The following is a 14762-nucleotide window of genomic DNA, read 5'->3' as shown; positions in this document are numbered from 1 at the left end:
TACAGTCAAACAAAGTAACATCAACAACTGAAAATCAACTTTAACACATGAAATTCTCGGGCATCAACAACATACTCATTCAATGACTTCATAAGAGAACAATTCCAACCTATAATTTCTGGAAACAGATTTAAGAGAACAAACGTTCAATTTCACCTTGAGAAGAAGACCCCATCAAGAAGAACACCATTACCCAGTAGTTATAACCATGAAACTCCAAAAATTAATACCAATTCCTCAAAAACTTCGTAATTTCTTGAAAGGGAACGACAAATTGTCTAAATTTTCAAATACCAAAAAACTTCAACAAACCCAGAATTTCTTGATTAAATCTTCAAGAAACACCCGATAAACCACCGAAAATCATTAACCTAATCGCCACTGATTAATACTACTCACTACACAAAAAAATTAATAGCCGCATTCCATGTATACCAGTGGTATACAGTACTCTGTTTTACCATATTCAATATTTGCACTCTGTTCTACAAAAAAAAATAATCAATTTCTGTACGCTAATTATACGCATCGCAACCTCTAATCACCTTGAACAAAGACTGGTACTCCGAAAATCATCTGAAATGTTTGATGGGGTATGTTGCCCAATTATTCTACAATCAAATCACGAATATTTAAGGGGATTTCCCCATTAATACAAATACTGCCTCTCCATCCGTAACTATCACGCATATTACGTGCAAATTGGGCTGTGTGGACGTCATCGACCTCCAACATCGGAGCAGTCACCAAGTGGCACAAAAACAAGGCTTCGATTCGACCCCTTAAATGCTGATCTTCAATCGCATTCCATGGTCTATTCTCCAATTCAGAAATTCTATCACTAATTCTTGATAAATTTACAGAAAGATTGGTTAGCATTTGGAGATTTTCTTGAGTGAAAGGCTGAATTTGCCGTAATCCCAATATTTGATCAATTAAATCTGTTCTCTCGGCTCTAAGATTCTGTAATTCTTGCTGTATTTCCTCATTATTTGCATGAGCTATACAATCCCTCATGCACAACAGGAGCTTCATTCGTTGGATTGAATAAGCGTCCATGAAATTGGATTTGCAGGTGGAAAAATTGAAATTTGGAAGGCAAAAGAAGGAAGATGAAGTAACGGCTAGTGTTTTTTCGTTTTTTTGGGTTTTTTTGTCGAGTCTTTGATATGTAATAAGGGGTTTCACCTTCTTAACCATTACTCTCAAAACTTAACCTTCTTTCTGATTCAATAAAGAATTGGGCTGAAATTCATTTTGGCTCAATTCATAAAAAATTAAAAAGAACTTGCGCCAGATTAAAAGGAGCCCAAAAAGCCCTTGAAAATGACCCATCCAATGTCTTCTTATTCACAATTAGTATTAGTATTATGTGCACCACGCCTATACTTTTAAATATTTAGTAAAAAAATCTGAACATTTTACAAAAAAAATAAACATTTAGTAAAAAAATATGAACATGTCACAAAAACTGAACATAAAAAATTTTATGTTCATATTTTATAAAGAAATGTTCATTTTGTATATAGTAAATGTTCAATTTATATTACAAAGCTATTGAATTATTACAAGTCACACAAAACTTCTTTCAAAATTTGTCTGGCATGTAATAATTCAAAATTTGCGACTGTTCAGATTTTTTTAGTAAAGGTTCAAAATTTGTTATCATTCATATTTTTTACTAAATGTTCAAAATTATAGGCGTGGTGCATTGCGATTCTTCAAAATTTGCGATGTTCAGATTTTTTACTAAATATTCAAAATTCGCGATTGTTCAGATTTTTTACTAAATGTTAAAAAGTATATGCATGATGCATTGTGATTGTTCAGATTATTAACTAAATGTTCAAAATTTGCGATGTTCAAATATTTTTACTACATGTTCAAAATTTGTAATTGTTCAGATTTATACTAAATGTTCAAAAGTATAGGCGTTGTATACCTATTTGCACGAACCAATTAGACCAGCCCAAAAGTTCCAATTTTCAGAGGAAGTACTAATGTAGGTTTGATATGTATACATATCAAACCTTAAAATATTAAAAAGTATTGTAAAGCACATGGGGGTGAGAGAAAAGAGGAGAGAAATAGACACGTGGGATCAGTTTTTAAATGTACCACTGAAAGTTTATATAATATCATTGAATGTGTAGTGATACTATTTCTACACGTAGTTAGTACCACTGAATGAATATACAGTACCATTGAATGAATGTATAGTACCACTGAATGTTCGATGATACTATTTGACCATCTAGTGATACTATTAATCACCAGTGGTACACTTAAATCCAGCACATGGGGGTGAGAAAAAGGAGGAGAGAGATGGGTAAATTTCATGCAAAATGTCTCTTATGTCCCTTGATATATATGTGCAGGTACCTATCAAACCTCCCTTTGGAAGACCTCCAATTTTCAACCTATCCGGTTATCCCCTCCCCACCTATCAAATCATTATTTCCAATTAAAAATTTACAAGTCATTATTATCGAGAAACTTACAGTACGAATTATTACAGAGTATGAACTTGTTAACTATTACTTGTTAACTATTACTAAAACAGTTGTTTTTGAGAAAATACAAGTTTATTCGAATTGCTCTGTTTTTCCCCGAAATCATTCAGAACCAAAACGAAGTGATGTTGAAGATTCATCACTCAAATATCCCAAAAACTATCACCAAATCACAATTTCAAACCATAACATCCATTTCAAGACCTCAAAATCGAACTCACAAACCATCTTCAAAGCGTCGAAAACCCAAATCAATTCCATTTCTTGCTGATCTCAAGCAACTCCATAACCCAGATGAAGCTCTCTCCCTCTTCAAAGATTACACCCAAAAAGGCGCCAAACATGACTACCCTTCTTACGCTTCTCTCCTCTACAAGCTTGCTCGCTCTCGTAAGTTTGATCAAATCGACCCACTTCTTGATTTCATCAAAAATCGCGGTATTCGTTGCCGGGAAGGGTTGTTTATAGCTTTGATGCAGCATTATGGGAAATGTCAATTGGTTGAGAAAACAATTGAATTGTTTAATCAAATCCCCAATTTCAATTGTGAAAGAAATTTGCAGTCTTTCAATATTTTGCTTAATGTTCTTATTGATAATGATCGATTTTCTGATGCAAATGATTTGTTTTTGAGGGGTAAAGAACTGGGTTTTAAGCCGAATTCGGTTTCGTTCAATGTAATGATGAAGGGTTGGTTGGTGAAGGGCGAGTTGGAGAATGCGTGTAAGGTGTTTGATGAAATGCTTGAGAGAGAGGTTCAGCCTACTGTTGTGACTTATAATAGTTTGATTGGGTTTTTGTGTAAGAAGGGTGAAGTGAGTAAAGGTTTGAAGTTGCTTGATGAAATGATTAGCAAAGGAACGCACCCGAATGTGGTTACTTTTGTTCTATTGATGGAAGGATTGTGTTCCTTAGGGAAGTATAATGAGGCTAAGAAGATGATGTTTGATATGGAGTACCGAGGGTGCAAACCTCGGCTCGCTAATTTCGGGGTTTTGATGACTGATCTTACTCAGAGAGGGGAGTTTGATGAAGCAAAATCATTGATTAATGACATGAGGAAGAAGAGGCTAAAGCCAGATGTTGTAATTTATAACATATTGGTGAACTTTTTGTGTAAAGAAGGGAGAGCCGAGGAGGCTTATAAGGTGCTTGTTGATATGCAAATTAAAGGATGTGAGCCTAATGCAGCTACTTATAGAATGTTGTTCGATGGGTTTTGTCGAGTTGGTGAGTATGAGAGGGGTTTGAGTATCCTAAATGTTATGATGTTGAGCCACCACTACCCGCGCTTGGAAAGTTTTTATTGTTTAGTTACGGGCTTGCTCAAGGGCGGGAAGATGGATGATGCTTGTTTTGTCTTGGAAGCGATGGAAAAGAAGAATATGAGATTTCAAACTGCAAGATGGGAGTCTCTTGTTGTGGAGCTATGTGGTGATGGTGATGACACTATTGTTAAACTTGTGAGTGAACTAAGCTCCTTGAATTCATAAACTTTTAAATACAAGTTAAATTATTTCTAAGCTGTGACATTTTTTTGGGTGCCTGTATGCCTAAACATATCCTGTCCTACTCTTTTTAATTACCTAAGTTCTTGCTGGCCATATCATATGCGTATATTGCATCCCGCGAACATGACTACTGTCCCAAAACTCTTAACGCTCCCAAGTGGGATAACTAAATTAGTTAATGACTACATGCTAAAGCCTTGTTGAGGATTATATGGTATACTTCCTCTATCCGGAATTAATATTCAGTGATGCCATAGGATGTCTGGAAATTTTTTGCCTTTCATATATCATGAAACTGGATTAGATCTTCTAACACACCCTTGTAGCTAGGAGTTCATAAGAATAACATTACTATTATCTAAAACTTGTATTTCATATCTTTTATGAAAGATTGGATGATGTGACAACTAATTCCATACCGAGGAAGAAAACGTGTGTGCTGTTTAGAAGGGTGGTGGAGGAGTGAAGGATAAAATATTAGAAGTCTGAAGATGGACTGTGTTGTTTTGCTTTGCGCCCATTAAATTGATTATAGTTTTTAGAGTTTCTGGCTCAGAGAAAAGTTACAGGAAATAGAAAAGAGGTGTCTGGATTGTGTTGTTGATCCATTGAGAACCATACTATTATGTTCGAGGTCGGTATACAAGTCTAATAGATATGGGCCTTGCTTGTGAAAATTTGTTTTGTGGGCTTTGCCACAAATCCTAACCGAAAAATAATGTAGTGGTTACCTGATGCAATTGAGGCTGAGAGGTCCAGATACAATATTTTAGTGTTATAGTGAGCTGTTCCAGTAGCAGTTAGCACCTGAATTTTCCTATCTAATTATTTTACCAGTGGAGATATTGAGGTTTAGGTTTCCATGTTCTAACCAACACACCACAATATGATTAAATGGCCCAACAACTGCTCCATCCCATCAACTCCATCTTGTTATTCTTCTTCAACTCACTTTTGCTTGCATATATAAACTCCAATGGTAGATTTCAATTTCATCAATCAATCAATACAAATCCAACCAACTAGCTCCTACAAAACCACACTGCGTTAGAAAATCAACAATGGCCTTGTCATTCAAGAACCAACTTTTCCCACTTACACTACTCTTTCTCATCACATTTGCCACCTCAGCTCGAATCCTTGATGAAGTAGCTGCACCCGTCCCTGAGGCAGATGCCCCAGTTGCTGATGAAGCTTCAGGAGTTGGCTCTGGAATTGGGGCTGCTGGTGGAGCTGCTTCCTCTGTAGGAGGGGCTTCCAGTGGAGGCTCTGCCACAGGAGGTGGGGCTACTGGTGGAGTCACTGCTGCTGGAGGTGGGGCTGCTGGTGGAGCTGCTGGAGGTGCAGCAGCTGGTGGTGTTGCTGGAGGTGCGGCTGCTGGTGCAGCCACAGGAGCCGATGCTGGAGATGTGGCACATGGGGAACACCCTGAATTGGTCTTTTTCATGCATGACATCCTCGGAGGATCTAACCCTACAGCCAAAGCAATCACTGGTGTTGTAACCAACCCTGCTGTTAGTGGGCAAGTCCCCTTTGCTAAGCCCAATGGTGCAATCCTCGCTAACCAGAATGGTGGCCGTCAGAGCAATGGCAACTCTGGTACTATGAACAACAACAATGTCCCCTTCCTCACTGGTCTTGGTGGTATTAATTCTAATGTGATGCAGAACAGTGGTAACAACTACGTTGGAGGGAATGGTTTCCCTGTTGTGAACGGAGCCCAGCTCACTTCAGGGACATCCCTGCAGCAGCTTATGTCCGGAACTATGATTGCAATTGATGATGAACTCACTGAAGGTCATGCACTCAACTCAGGTATGGTAGGCCGAGCTCAAGGATTTTATGTCTACAGCTCAGTAGACGGTAAGACCCAAACCATGGCCTTTACTGCTATGTTCCAAGAAGGTGGTTATCATAACAGTATCAACTTCTTTGGGGTTCATCAGACTACTGTCTCTGAATCTATTGTTTCCATAATGGGTGGTACTGGTAAGTACGTCAATGCCAAGGGATTTGCCGTTGTCAAAACACTGCCACCTGTTGATCAGCATGAGACCGATGGCCTTCAGACTGTGCTCGAGTTCTCTGTTTTCCTTACATATTAGTGTGCGTTGATGTGTAATTATTGTGATTTCTGATTTTTATTGTAAATCTGAATATGTGTAAACCAATTTGAGTGTTATGAAAAATTTGGTTATTTTTATTACGTTTGATTTTCACATAACTGTCTATCATACAAATTCTAATGAGGCCAATTAGCATTTTCTTGATATCCATTTAAATATGTATTCAGAATGTATAATAAAACTACCACTTTATCATTTGACCAGAAGACTACCTATGCTATGGGCTTTGGCAACAAACCCATAGTCCGGCCCATAACAGTTCAATGGGTCCAAGTAAAAGGGCCTGGGCTTGAGTACTTGATCCAATGGCCATTATCAGAATTGTTGGTGAATGAGCTCTTGACTGTTGTAAATTTTTTTATTGTATCACGTATTCACGTCCTATGGACTCGTAAACTATTTTTATTGCCCACAAATAATAATCCTTCATAGCCTTAGTGATCTCAAATGAACCATTTGATCATGAATTTGGTTAATAATATACGGAATATACATTTTTTTTTTGAATAGTTCACTAAAGTACATAATAATGATACTTCCTCTATTTTTCTATAGTTACCATTATTTATATCTCAATGCAAATTACTCTAACCTTTATCTACGACTGTGAATCTGTGATACATCTCCGTATATAATGCATCTTCGTAATCTGTATTACGAGTTAGCATATAAAGTCTACCTTTCTCTCATATAATGATTTATTGATTTAACAAGTTTTGAAAACAATTGAGCCCCATATACGTAAATCAAGTTCTAATACTACAAAACACTGAAATTAAAGTGATTAAAGTGGGATGAACAATGAACAAAGCAACAAAACAAAGAAATCTTTTTATCACCCAAAAAGTACCATGTGAGTCAACATTATCCAGCCAATGATCCTAAAATTTCCAACACAAATAGTAAAAAATTTCATTTTCAGCTTATTTCTTTACCGACGGTAAATTTAAACTTTTCTTTTTTACTCTTTCACGCATCACTTTCGGTCTTTATTTAAGCTACAGGTGTACGAAATATATTTCTGTAATCATTTGGTAATTTTTATTTTTTGGACCATTAATGTATAAAGCATATCATGAACATTATATGTATGTACTCTTTATAAAAATGTAAAAAAATGGGATGTTATCATGCATAATTTAGATACACGTAATAGGGGAGATAGGGATATTTCAATGCAGAATAACGATTAAAGTATCAGGCATTCAAATTTTTCTACCATTTTAATTATTGCTGATGACCTAGTAAAAGTCATCCCATGTTTTATATTTCCTCCTTTTTTTTTATTTTTTATTTTTTTATTTTTTTATTAAGAAAGGTTATTACTTTATAAAAAAAATACTTTAATCTAAGATCATACGTATGTTAGGTATGTACTGATCATGTACGATTAAAGGCAGTATGCCAATATTAGGTGGGTAACTTTAAGTCACTTATATTAAGGGAGTTCTTATATCATAATTTATGTATGATATATACTCTATATGTAATTCAATTCAAATATAATACGTATAAAGTATTTTGCTACTCGTATAATATAATGCATTAAATTGACTGCTTTTTCTTTCAGTTACATGCATATGAACTTATAAGTTTATTATTGGTACACACTTATTGTTTCATTAGTAAAAGTAGTTAGATAAGTGTGTGAAATCGTCCATAATTAATTAATTATATGTTTAATCCAAAAGGCTTTAATACCTTCTTGTTATATTATACTCCATGTACAAAGAAGAATTAAATTAAATGGTTTTCAAAAAAAGAATTAAATTAAATACTACTCACATGCATTTATGTACATACTACCTGAAAATTATAGAAAAATAACAATAATAATGTTGCTTGGTTGCCACATAACATAACAATTAACCATCCATGGTGCGCCGGTCCTATACATAAAAGTTAGCTCTCGTTAACTAATTAATTTCTATCTAATAATAATAATATTAATGTCACTAATTATATACTCCAAGATCCTTAAGGTGGATTACCATGGATTTATGTATGCTTTTAGCCTTTTTCCTACTTTCTTCCAGTATTTTCCTTTTCAGCCGTCCAAATAGTGTTATAGTCAAAGAATATATACAATAAATTTAAATAAAGCCACGCAAAATTAATTAACAAACAATCACAAAAAATAAAGAAAAAAGAAAAAGTAAAGTGAGGTAATTATTGAGGGAAGCTAAGCAAGATATCATATTGAATAAAAATGACAAAAAAAAATGGATAGAGAAATGTTAAATTTAAGCTTGATTCCAAAAAATGGTAGTTATAAACTTATAATAGTGATGACATACAATTCTTTTTCTAACTTTGAAGGATCTTTAAGGAAGATGATCGTCCCCTAAAGCAAAAACAAAGATGGCAAGTTTATAGGATAAAATGTCGACCCCACTTTTTCAACATAGTGGTTCTTATGTACATATAGTAGTTTTTCAAAAAGAATGGATGATTTTAAATCTTGGGTTTATATATATTTTGTAATTTAAATTAAAGTATAGAATAGCATTAGCTCTCTACTACTAGATTAAATTAGATATGGATTGAATTACTTCATTTCTTATTACCTTTTGTTTGTGTTAATACGAAGTAATCACAGATATATTGACTTTTTTTTTTTTTTTTTTTTTTTGACACTGATATATTGACTATTGATTTACAAAACGAGTCTAATTTTTACATTAGAAGTCTTATTATGCTTTAAATAAAGACCAAGAACCATGATGAGTGATGACTTTGAATCACAACATTTAGTGTAAGTTATTATATGTATGGTTGCTACTTCTCGATCAATGTAAATTAAATAGATTGATAATACATACTTTGTACAGTATATTAGTTCTTTAAAAAAAAACAATATTTTTTCTAATTACACAAGAAAAAATTACGAGTAGTTATTTTGTCTTAGCATTCATAAAAGACCTTTAATTGGGTAGGTACTAGGTTTGTAATATCTATGAAATAACCACAATAAATACAATACTTTTAGGTACTCATTTTGAATCTTACCTATATATATTAAAGTACAACTTATTATTGATTATATTTTCATGGAAAAGAACTAAACAAGAATTCAATTTCTATCCAATTATAGATGCATACAAGACAAATAAAGTAGCAATAAGCAATTCAAATTCAAACAAAATGAAAATCCAAAGTAGCTGAGATATTCCAAATGAAAAAAAGAAGAAAAAAAGGGCAAAAGTATATTCAAATAAAAACCTGCTCCCAATGAAAGGTAAAGTGAATGATAGATGCATAGAAAAAAATGAATCATGTCTGTAATTTGACCCAACATAAATATGTTTGGGTGCTCACTACTCAATTGTTACTTTCAATGAGTAAAAACTATACAACGCATGCTCTAATTTTCATGCCACATTATTCATATTGGATCATGGCCATGCTAGCTCCTCGTGCTTTCACACTTATTATTATTATTATTTCTACTATAATTATCATATGAGTATGTATATATATCACCATTATTATGGTCTTAAAGTTGTTGCTAACAAGTATTCCTACTTTAATCATACTCCCTCCGTCCCTAAATTACATTTCTCTTTCTAGCATTTATTCCTCACATAATAGAGAGAAAGAGGAATGTAATTTAGGAACGGAGGGAGTATATAGCAACACTACCTGAACCCTTACACTGAAGGATAATAGTCAAAGATCATGTTCGATATGAGTATATACTGGTGTGTGACATATATGTACAATGTAACTATGTAAGTATTGGTTGTGTTCAAAGTTCAAACACCTACAAATACATCAACAACTACTATGATATCCGTCTTTTAACAAACAACATTTGAGTGTTACATAGTATGAAATATGGAGTATATGTCGTACTATCTAATTCGGAGTACTATAGATGATTTTGCCAAATATACCCTAAGTTAAATAATAGAGAAAAAGTTGTCTTATGACGTGATTCAATCTGAGTCATTCTAACAATTCAAGTACCATAAAATTTGTAAACTCTCGTAACATATATTTTAGAAATGATATAGTTTACACACCGTCGAAGGTTCTTGATTGGAATTTACAGTACATAGCACTATACCACAAAATTAAGTAATAAGGCAAAAGTTTGATCATAAAAAAGCTAAGCTAGAATATGCTAGTAACTTCACAAACTTGGTTCATCATGTAATAGGAAACTGCTTCAAACTAGTAGTTTAAATTCACACTAATTCAATGATTCCGAAAGCATAATTTCCTTGTAATTAGTTGAAATCGACCGTCGAAGAAGATGTTGATGAAGAAGAGGAAGATGATGGCGAAGCTGATGCTTGTGTTGGCCAGAATTGCGCATTCTTTACCTTGGATATACTTGTTAATACACTTAATGGTGTCACATTTCCTATGACCGTCACTTTTTTTGTTTCCAAATCTATGCTAAATGATGTCACCCCTGCATAAATCATGCCAATATCTTAGTATCATCGTCTTTGATTTTTCGACACTATAGCCTAAATCGAGGAACTACTTCCATAACATTAACTACAAAATGTCAAACTCCACCGATGAAATACTTTGAAATTAACGAGTCACCTAGTTCTCAATTCTGTTATAATTTCAGTAGATAAAACAATATAAGAACCATCATAACATATATTCCGTGTGATATCTCAATGTATAATGTATATTTTATAATAATGTACTATAACATGCCAATAATTAAGGTATTTACTTTGTAATTAAGAAAATTGAATGGACTGACCTTCCATTTTAGAGAGATGTTTCCTAAGCTTGCCTTCACAACCTTTGCAGTGCAATGATACTCTCAGTACCACAACCTGCATATTCCCAATCAGTCAAAATTACTCCAAAAAGGACAGCAACAGACAACAAATTCATCAAATTTCATGTAAAATAAATTTTATAATAATCTTTTAACATATTCATAAACTCGAAATACTAACCATATTCATTTATAAACCAATAAAATCCAATCAAACTTCTGAGCATAAAGATACCCATTATCATCAAAAGCATCATTTTTTAAAATTCATCCTTATTATTATTACTACCTCAACGATTTGACATAAACTAGAGAGGGGAAATATCTAATCGTTGCACATAATATGTAACGGATGTATTATTATTATTATTAACCAACAAATAAATTATTAAGAAACAATCGATAAAGATAAAAACCTGGTCACGAGATCGAGCACCAGAAGAAGACGATTTCTTTACAACAAGAGAATCATTCCTGCCATATCCCATACTCTTTTGTCTCTGATTATTGCCATCATAATCAAAAGTATTCGACTTAATAACATTTCGATCACTCGAATTACTATTAACAAGCGTTAATGACTTGCTAATCTTCTTATTAGTATCTTTTTCAGCATCCAAAAACGACCCAAAACTCTTCGTTTCATGAGTTTCCTTACTCAATATAGGAGTACTAGGAATCAACGCCAAAGCATCATCATCATTGTTACTATTACTAAACTTTCTATTTTTAGTAACATTATTATTACTTTGATGAGATGACTCATGAAGTGAATCCAAGAATTTAGACTCACCTAAAAGGTACCTAGAGGAATGACTATGAGGTGGACTACAACTACCCTTGTAGGTGCATTTATCATAGTACCGTCGTCGAACCTCCGCTATATCAGCCGAGCTATTCCTTCTAGGGGTGGTGGTGAGATCACTATGCTTGACAATAGAGCTCGAGGGAGGTTTTTTTCGGGTTTTTTCGCGGTATGAGGAGGAAAGCCTAGGAGTGAAAGGGAGCTCAGAAATGCATGGTGCTCTAGGAGAAAAGGAATGATTATGAGTATTAATGATGTTATTATTAGTGAAATTTTTGTAATGGTCGTTTAAATATGAATTTAAACGAGTAAGAGATTTGGTAGTGTTTTTGACCATGTAACGTTGGTCTGTACTAGAACAAATGGCTGTTGAAGCTGGTGAAGTACATGAAAAATCTAAGCCTTTCATATTTTTGATATTAATTGGCATTTTTTTAGAGAGAAAATACAAAAAATATACTACTTAATGATATAAATGTAGCTTAATTAATTTAGAGTAGGTTTTTTTGAGAAATAAAAATTGAAGGAGGGAAGAAAGAGTTTTGATTTTGTAAGGGAAGGGTTGAGGGGAGGTGTTACCTCTGCTTTTAAAGGCTGAAAAACAGAGGAATTGAAGGGGATAGGGTTAGGAGAGATTTTTTAGGGGGGGTTTTATGTGGGGTCCAGTATATTGTTTGTTGGTTAAAAATTGAAATGTTGACTAAAGAATTTGTGTGAATGTTTTGTGTAGGAATAGGAGCTATTTACTTCTAGGGGATTTTACCTAGGATAATTCACAATCATATTCATATGATTTGATATTGATATTGGGAGAAAAAAAAAAAGTTATTAATTGTCTCAAAAGCAATACTCTCGTGTTTGGATTAGAATTGTTAATTCTTATAATTACCTGATTAATTATACTAAATCTGTTTTTTTAAGTGTCATAGTTTGATTTTTTAGACTACTTATACATCATTAAATTTAACATATGTAAATTTTTATGGCTGTTGGTTGGTCCTAATGTGGTATATATATTTTTGTAAAACATCAATTAAAGATAATATTAGGGCATGTTCTCTTCAGATTATTTTCAGTTCAGTTCTTAATTTCATTCTCTCATAAAATATTCAGTTCAGTCAATCAGAACAGACCCTTAGTCAAAATCATGTCTTGGCAAACACGTTAAGTCAATCTACCACACTTAATAAGAAAATAGCGGGAGTGAACAAGATTGATTTTTAAAGACGCACGTGCTTTAAAAAGTATAGATATTTTTACAAATTTATTCTAAACTAAGAAACTTTTTATAAGTACATTTAGATGTATTATAGAGATATTGACTGATATTGTATTATTGTTGGTTTAATTATTTGGTGTATCTAGACTCTAGAGTCAAAGTTCATTAAGGTTGATATATATATATATATATGACTTGGAGCTAATTGACAGTAATATATGTACAGTAATTTAAACAATGTAACTTGTAATGGAGAAATATTACCATGAAAATATCATATCTAACAACCTCATGAAGTATCCAAAGAATTGAACCACCACAACATTTTATGATTAAACAACGACCTTTCGAGAAGAAATAAATTCTCAAACATTCCACTTATATGATCAAAAGTCTTGCTAGTTGCTAAAAGTTACTTCCTTCTCCCTCTTTCAACGAATGTGCCTTTCATATTAGCAACTTGTGCCAAACTTTCTCTAATTTTCTTTCAATAAGGAGGTCTTCCTAATTTAAAAAATAATAAACTAATATATATATCAATAAATTAAATTAATTTTGGGTGATATATTGGGTGCAAAACATCATCATTACTACCACTACTATACAAGATAGAAGTAATTTTCAACCCTAACTAATCTTATCATAATCATCTTAATTAACATAAAATATACATTAATCACCTGTTAATTCAAGGCCCTACCAAAAGTTTAATAATTTCATGCTTTTACCCTCAAAAGATGCACATGGGTTTTATCTCGACCTTCAATGTTGTAGCATAGTCTTTTTCTCATGGGGGACAACAAAGTTGTCACTTGGAAATTAAATTTTTGGTAGCAACATCATTATTACACATTTTTACCACTATAGTAGTACTAGCTATATGTGTTAAGGATTTATATGATCATTAACAAATCATTGTTCACAAAAGTTTACTGAGCTAGCTAAGAATGAATTTACATTCTACTTTTTCTTCTCCCTATATTCCCTTTCCCTTCTTAATTAACCGATTAATCTCACTTTAATGGATGAATGGTGTAATTGCTATTGTTTACTTGAACATAAATTGAGAAGTTGAGACGATCTGATAATTACTTTGCAAATTTGCAACATATAATTGTACAATTATCTTTCATCGCACGTATAAAAAAAAAATTAAGGATTAAAGCAATTTGATGTATCTGCATAGGGTAATCCAAAGATGCGACATGTAGTATTATTTGTTGCACGACTATCTTCTTGTATACATAAGCCATTACTTTTGGTGTTGTTTCCATTCTCTTTAGCATGGATGATTAATTGATTACACACTCACTAAACAACAAAATTAAAGTAAAATTATAACCAAATTAGGTGTACATGTAAAAGCAAGCTATAATTCTCCTACACTTGTAAAGATATTTATTTTGTTAAAGTACACTTGTAAAAGAATGTGGTTAATTTATTGCATGAATTTACCGGTACCGTGGCGCGGCTAGCTTTTGCATTAATCTCGGATTACAAAGAATCTTCCCCTACTTAAGCTCACTAATTTTTTTTTTTAACTTTAATCTTAACTTTTGCGTTAATCTAAACTTTTTTTTTTTATTTGTTTTTTAAAAATTTGATGGTAATTGGCGGAGTAGCATCTAAGCTAGCATAAGTAATCTAAAGCAACTAGTAATAAATCTTAGTATAAAATATTAGTTTGAAAGGGTCCAAAGAATTGCTTTGGATCTTCCTTGGTATGTTTACCAAATTTTATCCTTTAATTTGTTTTTGAAGCAACAATTTTTATGGGGGACTACCAATAAATGAATACACATCCACAATGTATAATGACAACATTGAAGGGATATAAA

At 33.0% G+C, this 14762-nt stretch overlaps 2 protein-coding genes and 1 pseudogene across 2 annotated transcripts; 2 read left to right on the top strand and 1 right to left on the bottom strand.

The window, feature by feature from the left end:
- Nucleotides 1–2589: 2589 nt before the first annotated feature.
- On the top strand, nucleotides 2590–4295 carry LOC145617461 (uncharacterized). The gene has a single exon (XM_081672164.1). It carries the CDS (start codon nucleotides 2639–2641, stop codon nucleotides 4004–4006), a length of 1368 nt encoding a protein of 455 aa, XP_081528290.1. The 5' UTR covers nucleotides 2590–2638; the 3' UTR covers nucleotides 4007–4295.
- A 664-nt stretch (nucleotides 4296–4959) lies between these two features.
- On the top strand, nucleotides 4960–6144 carry LOC145617462 (dirigent protein 25 pseudogene; annotated as a pseudogene).
- Nucleotides 6145–10112: 3968 nt separating this feature from the next.
- On the bottom strand, nucleotides 10113–12282 carry LOC145617899 (uncharacterized). The gene is made up of 3 exons (XM_081672658.1): nucleotides 11317–12282; nucleotides 10880–10955; nucleotides 10113–10570 (listed from the first exon to the last, which is right to left on the bottom strand). The coding sequence occupies exons 1-3, from the start codon at nucleotides 12133–12135 to the stop codon at nucleotides 10383–10385; spliced, it is 1083 nt and encodes a 360-aa protein (XP_081528784.1). The 5' UTR covers nucleotides 12136–12282; the 3' UTR covers nucleotides 10113–10382.
- Between the last annotated feature and the right edge of the window lie 2480 nt (nucleotides 12283–14762).

The sequence above is a fragment of the Chenopodium album genome, chromosome 26 (genome assembly GCF_948465745.1).
Source record: "Chenopodium album chromosome 26, dcCheAlbu1.1, whole genome shotgun sequence".
Lineage (NCBI taxonomy): Eukaryota > Viridiplantae > Streptophyta > Magnoliopsida > Caryophyllales > Amaranthaceae > Chenopodium > Chenopodium album.
Note: the sequence above shows the minus strand (reverse complement) of the source record. Positions and strands in the feature narration are given on the sequence as shown.

What these genes read in the sequence shown, in the direction of transcription:
- LOC145617461 (XM_081672164.1), top strand. Translation starts at nt 2,639, where the DNA reads ATGTTGAAGATTCATCACTCAAATATCCCAAAAACTATCACCAAATCA.
- LOC145617899 (XM_081672658.1), bottom strand. Translation starts at nt 12,135, where the DNA reads ATGCCAATTAATATCAAAAATATGAAAGGCTTAGATTTTTCATGTACT. An exon ending in GTGCTCGATCTCGTGACCAG is followed by an intron (nt 10,956 to 11,316) that starts GTTTTTATCTTT and finishes GGGAATATGCAG; the next exon opens with GTTGTGGTACTGAGAGTATC. An exon ending in ACATCTCTCTAAAATGGAAG is followed by an intron (nt 10,571 to 10,879) that starts GTCAGTCCATTC and finishes TGATTTATGCAG; the next exon opens with GGGTGACATCATTTAGCATA.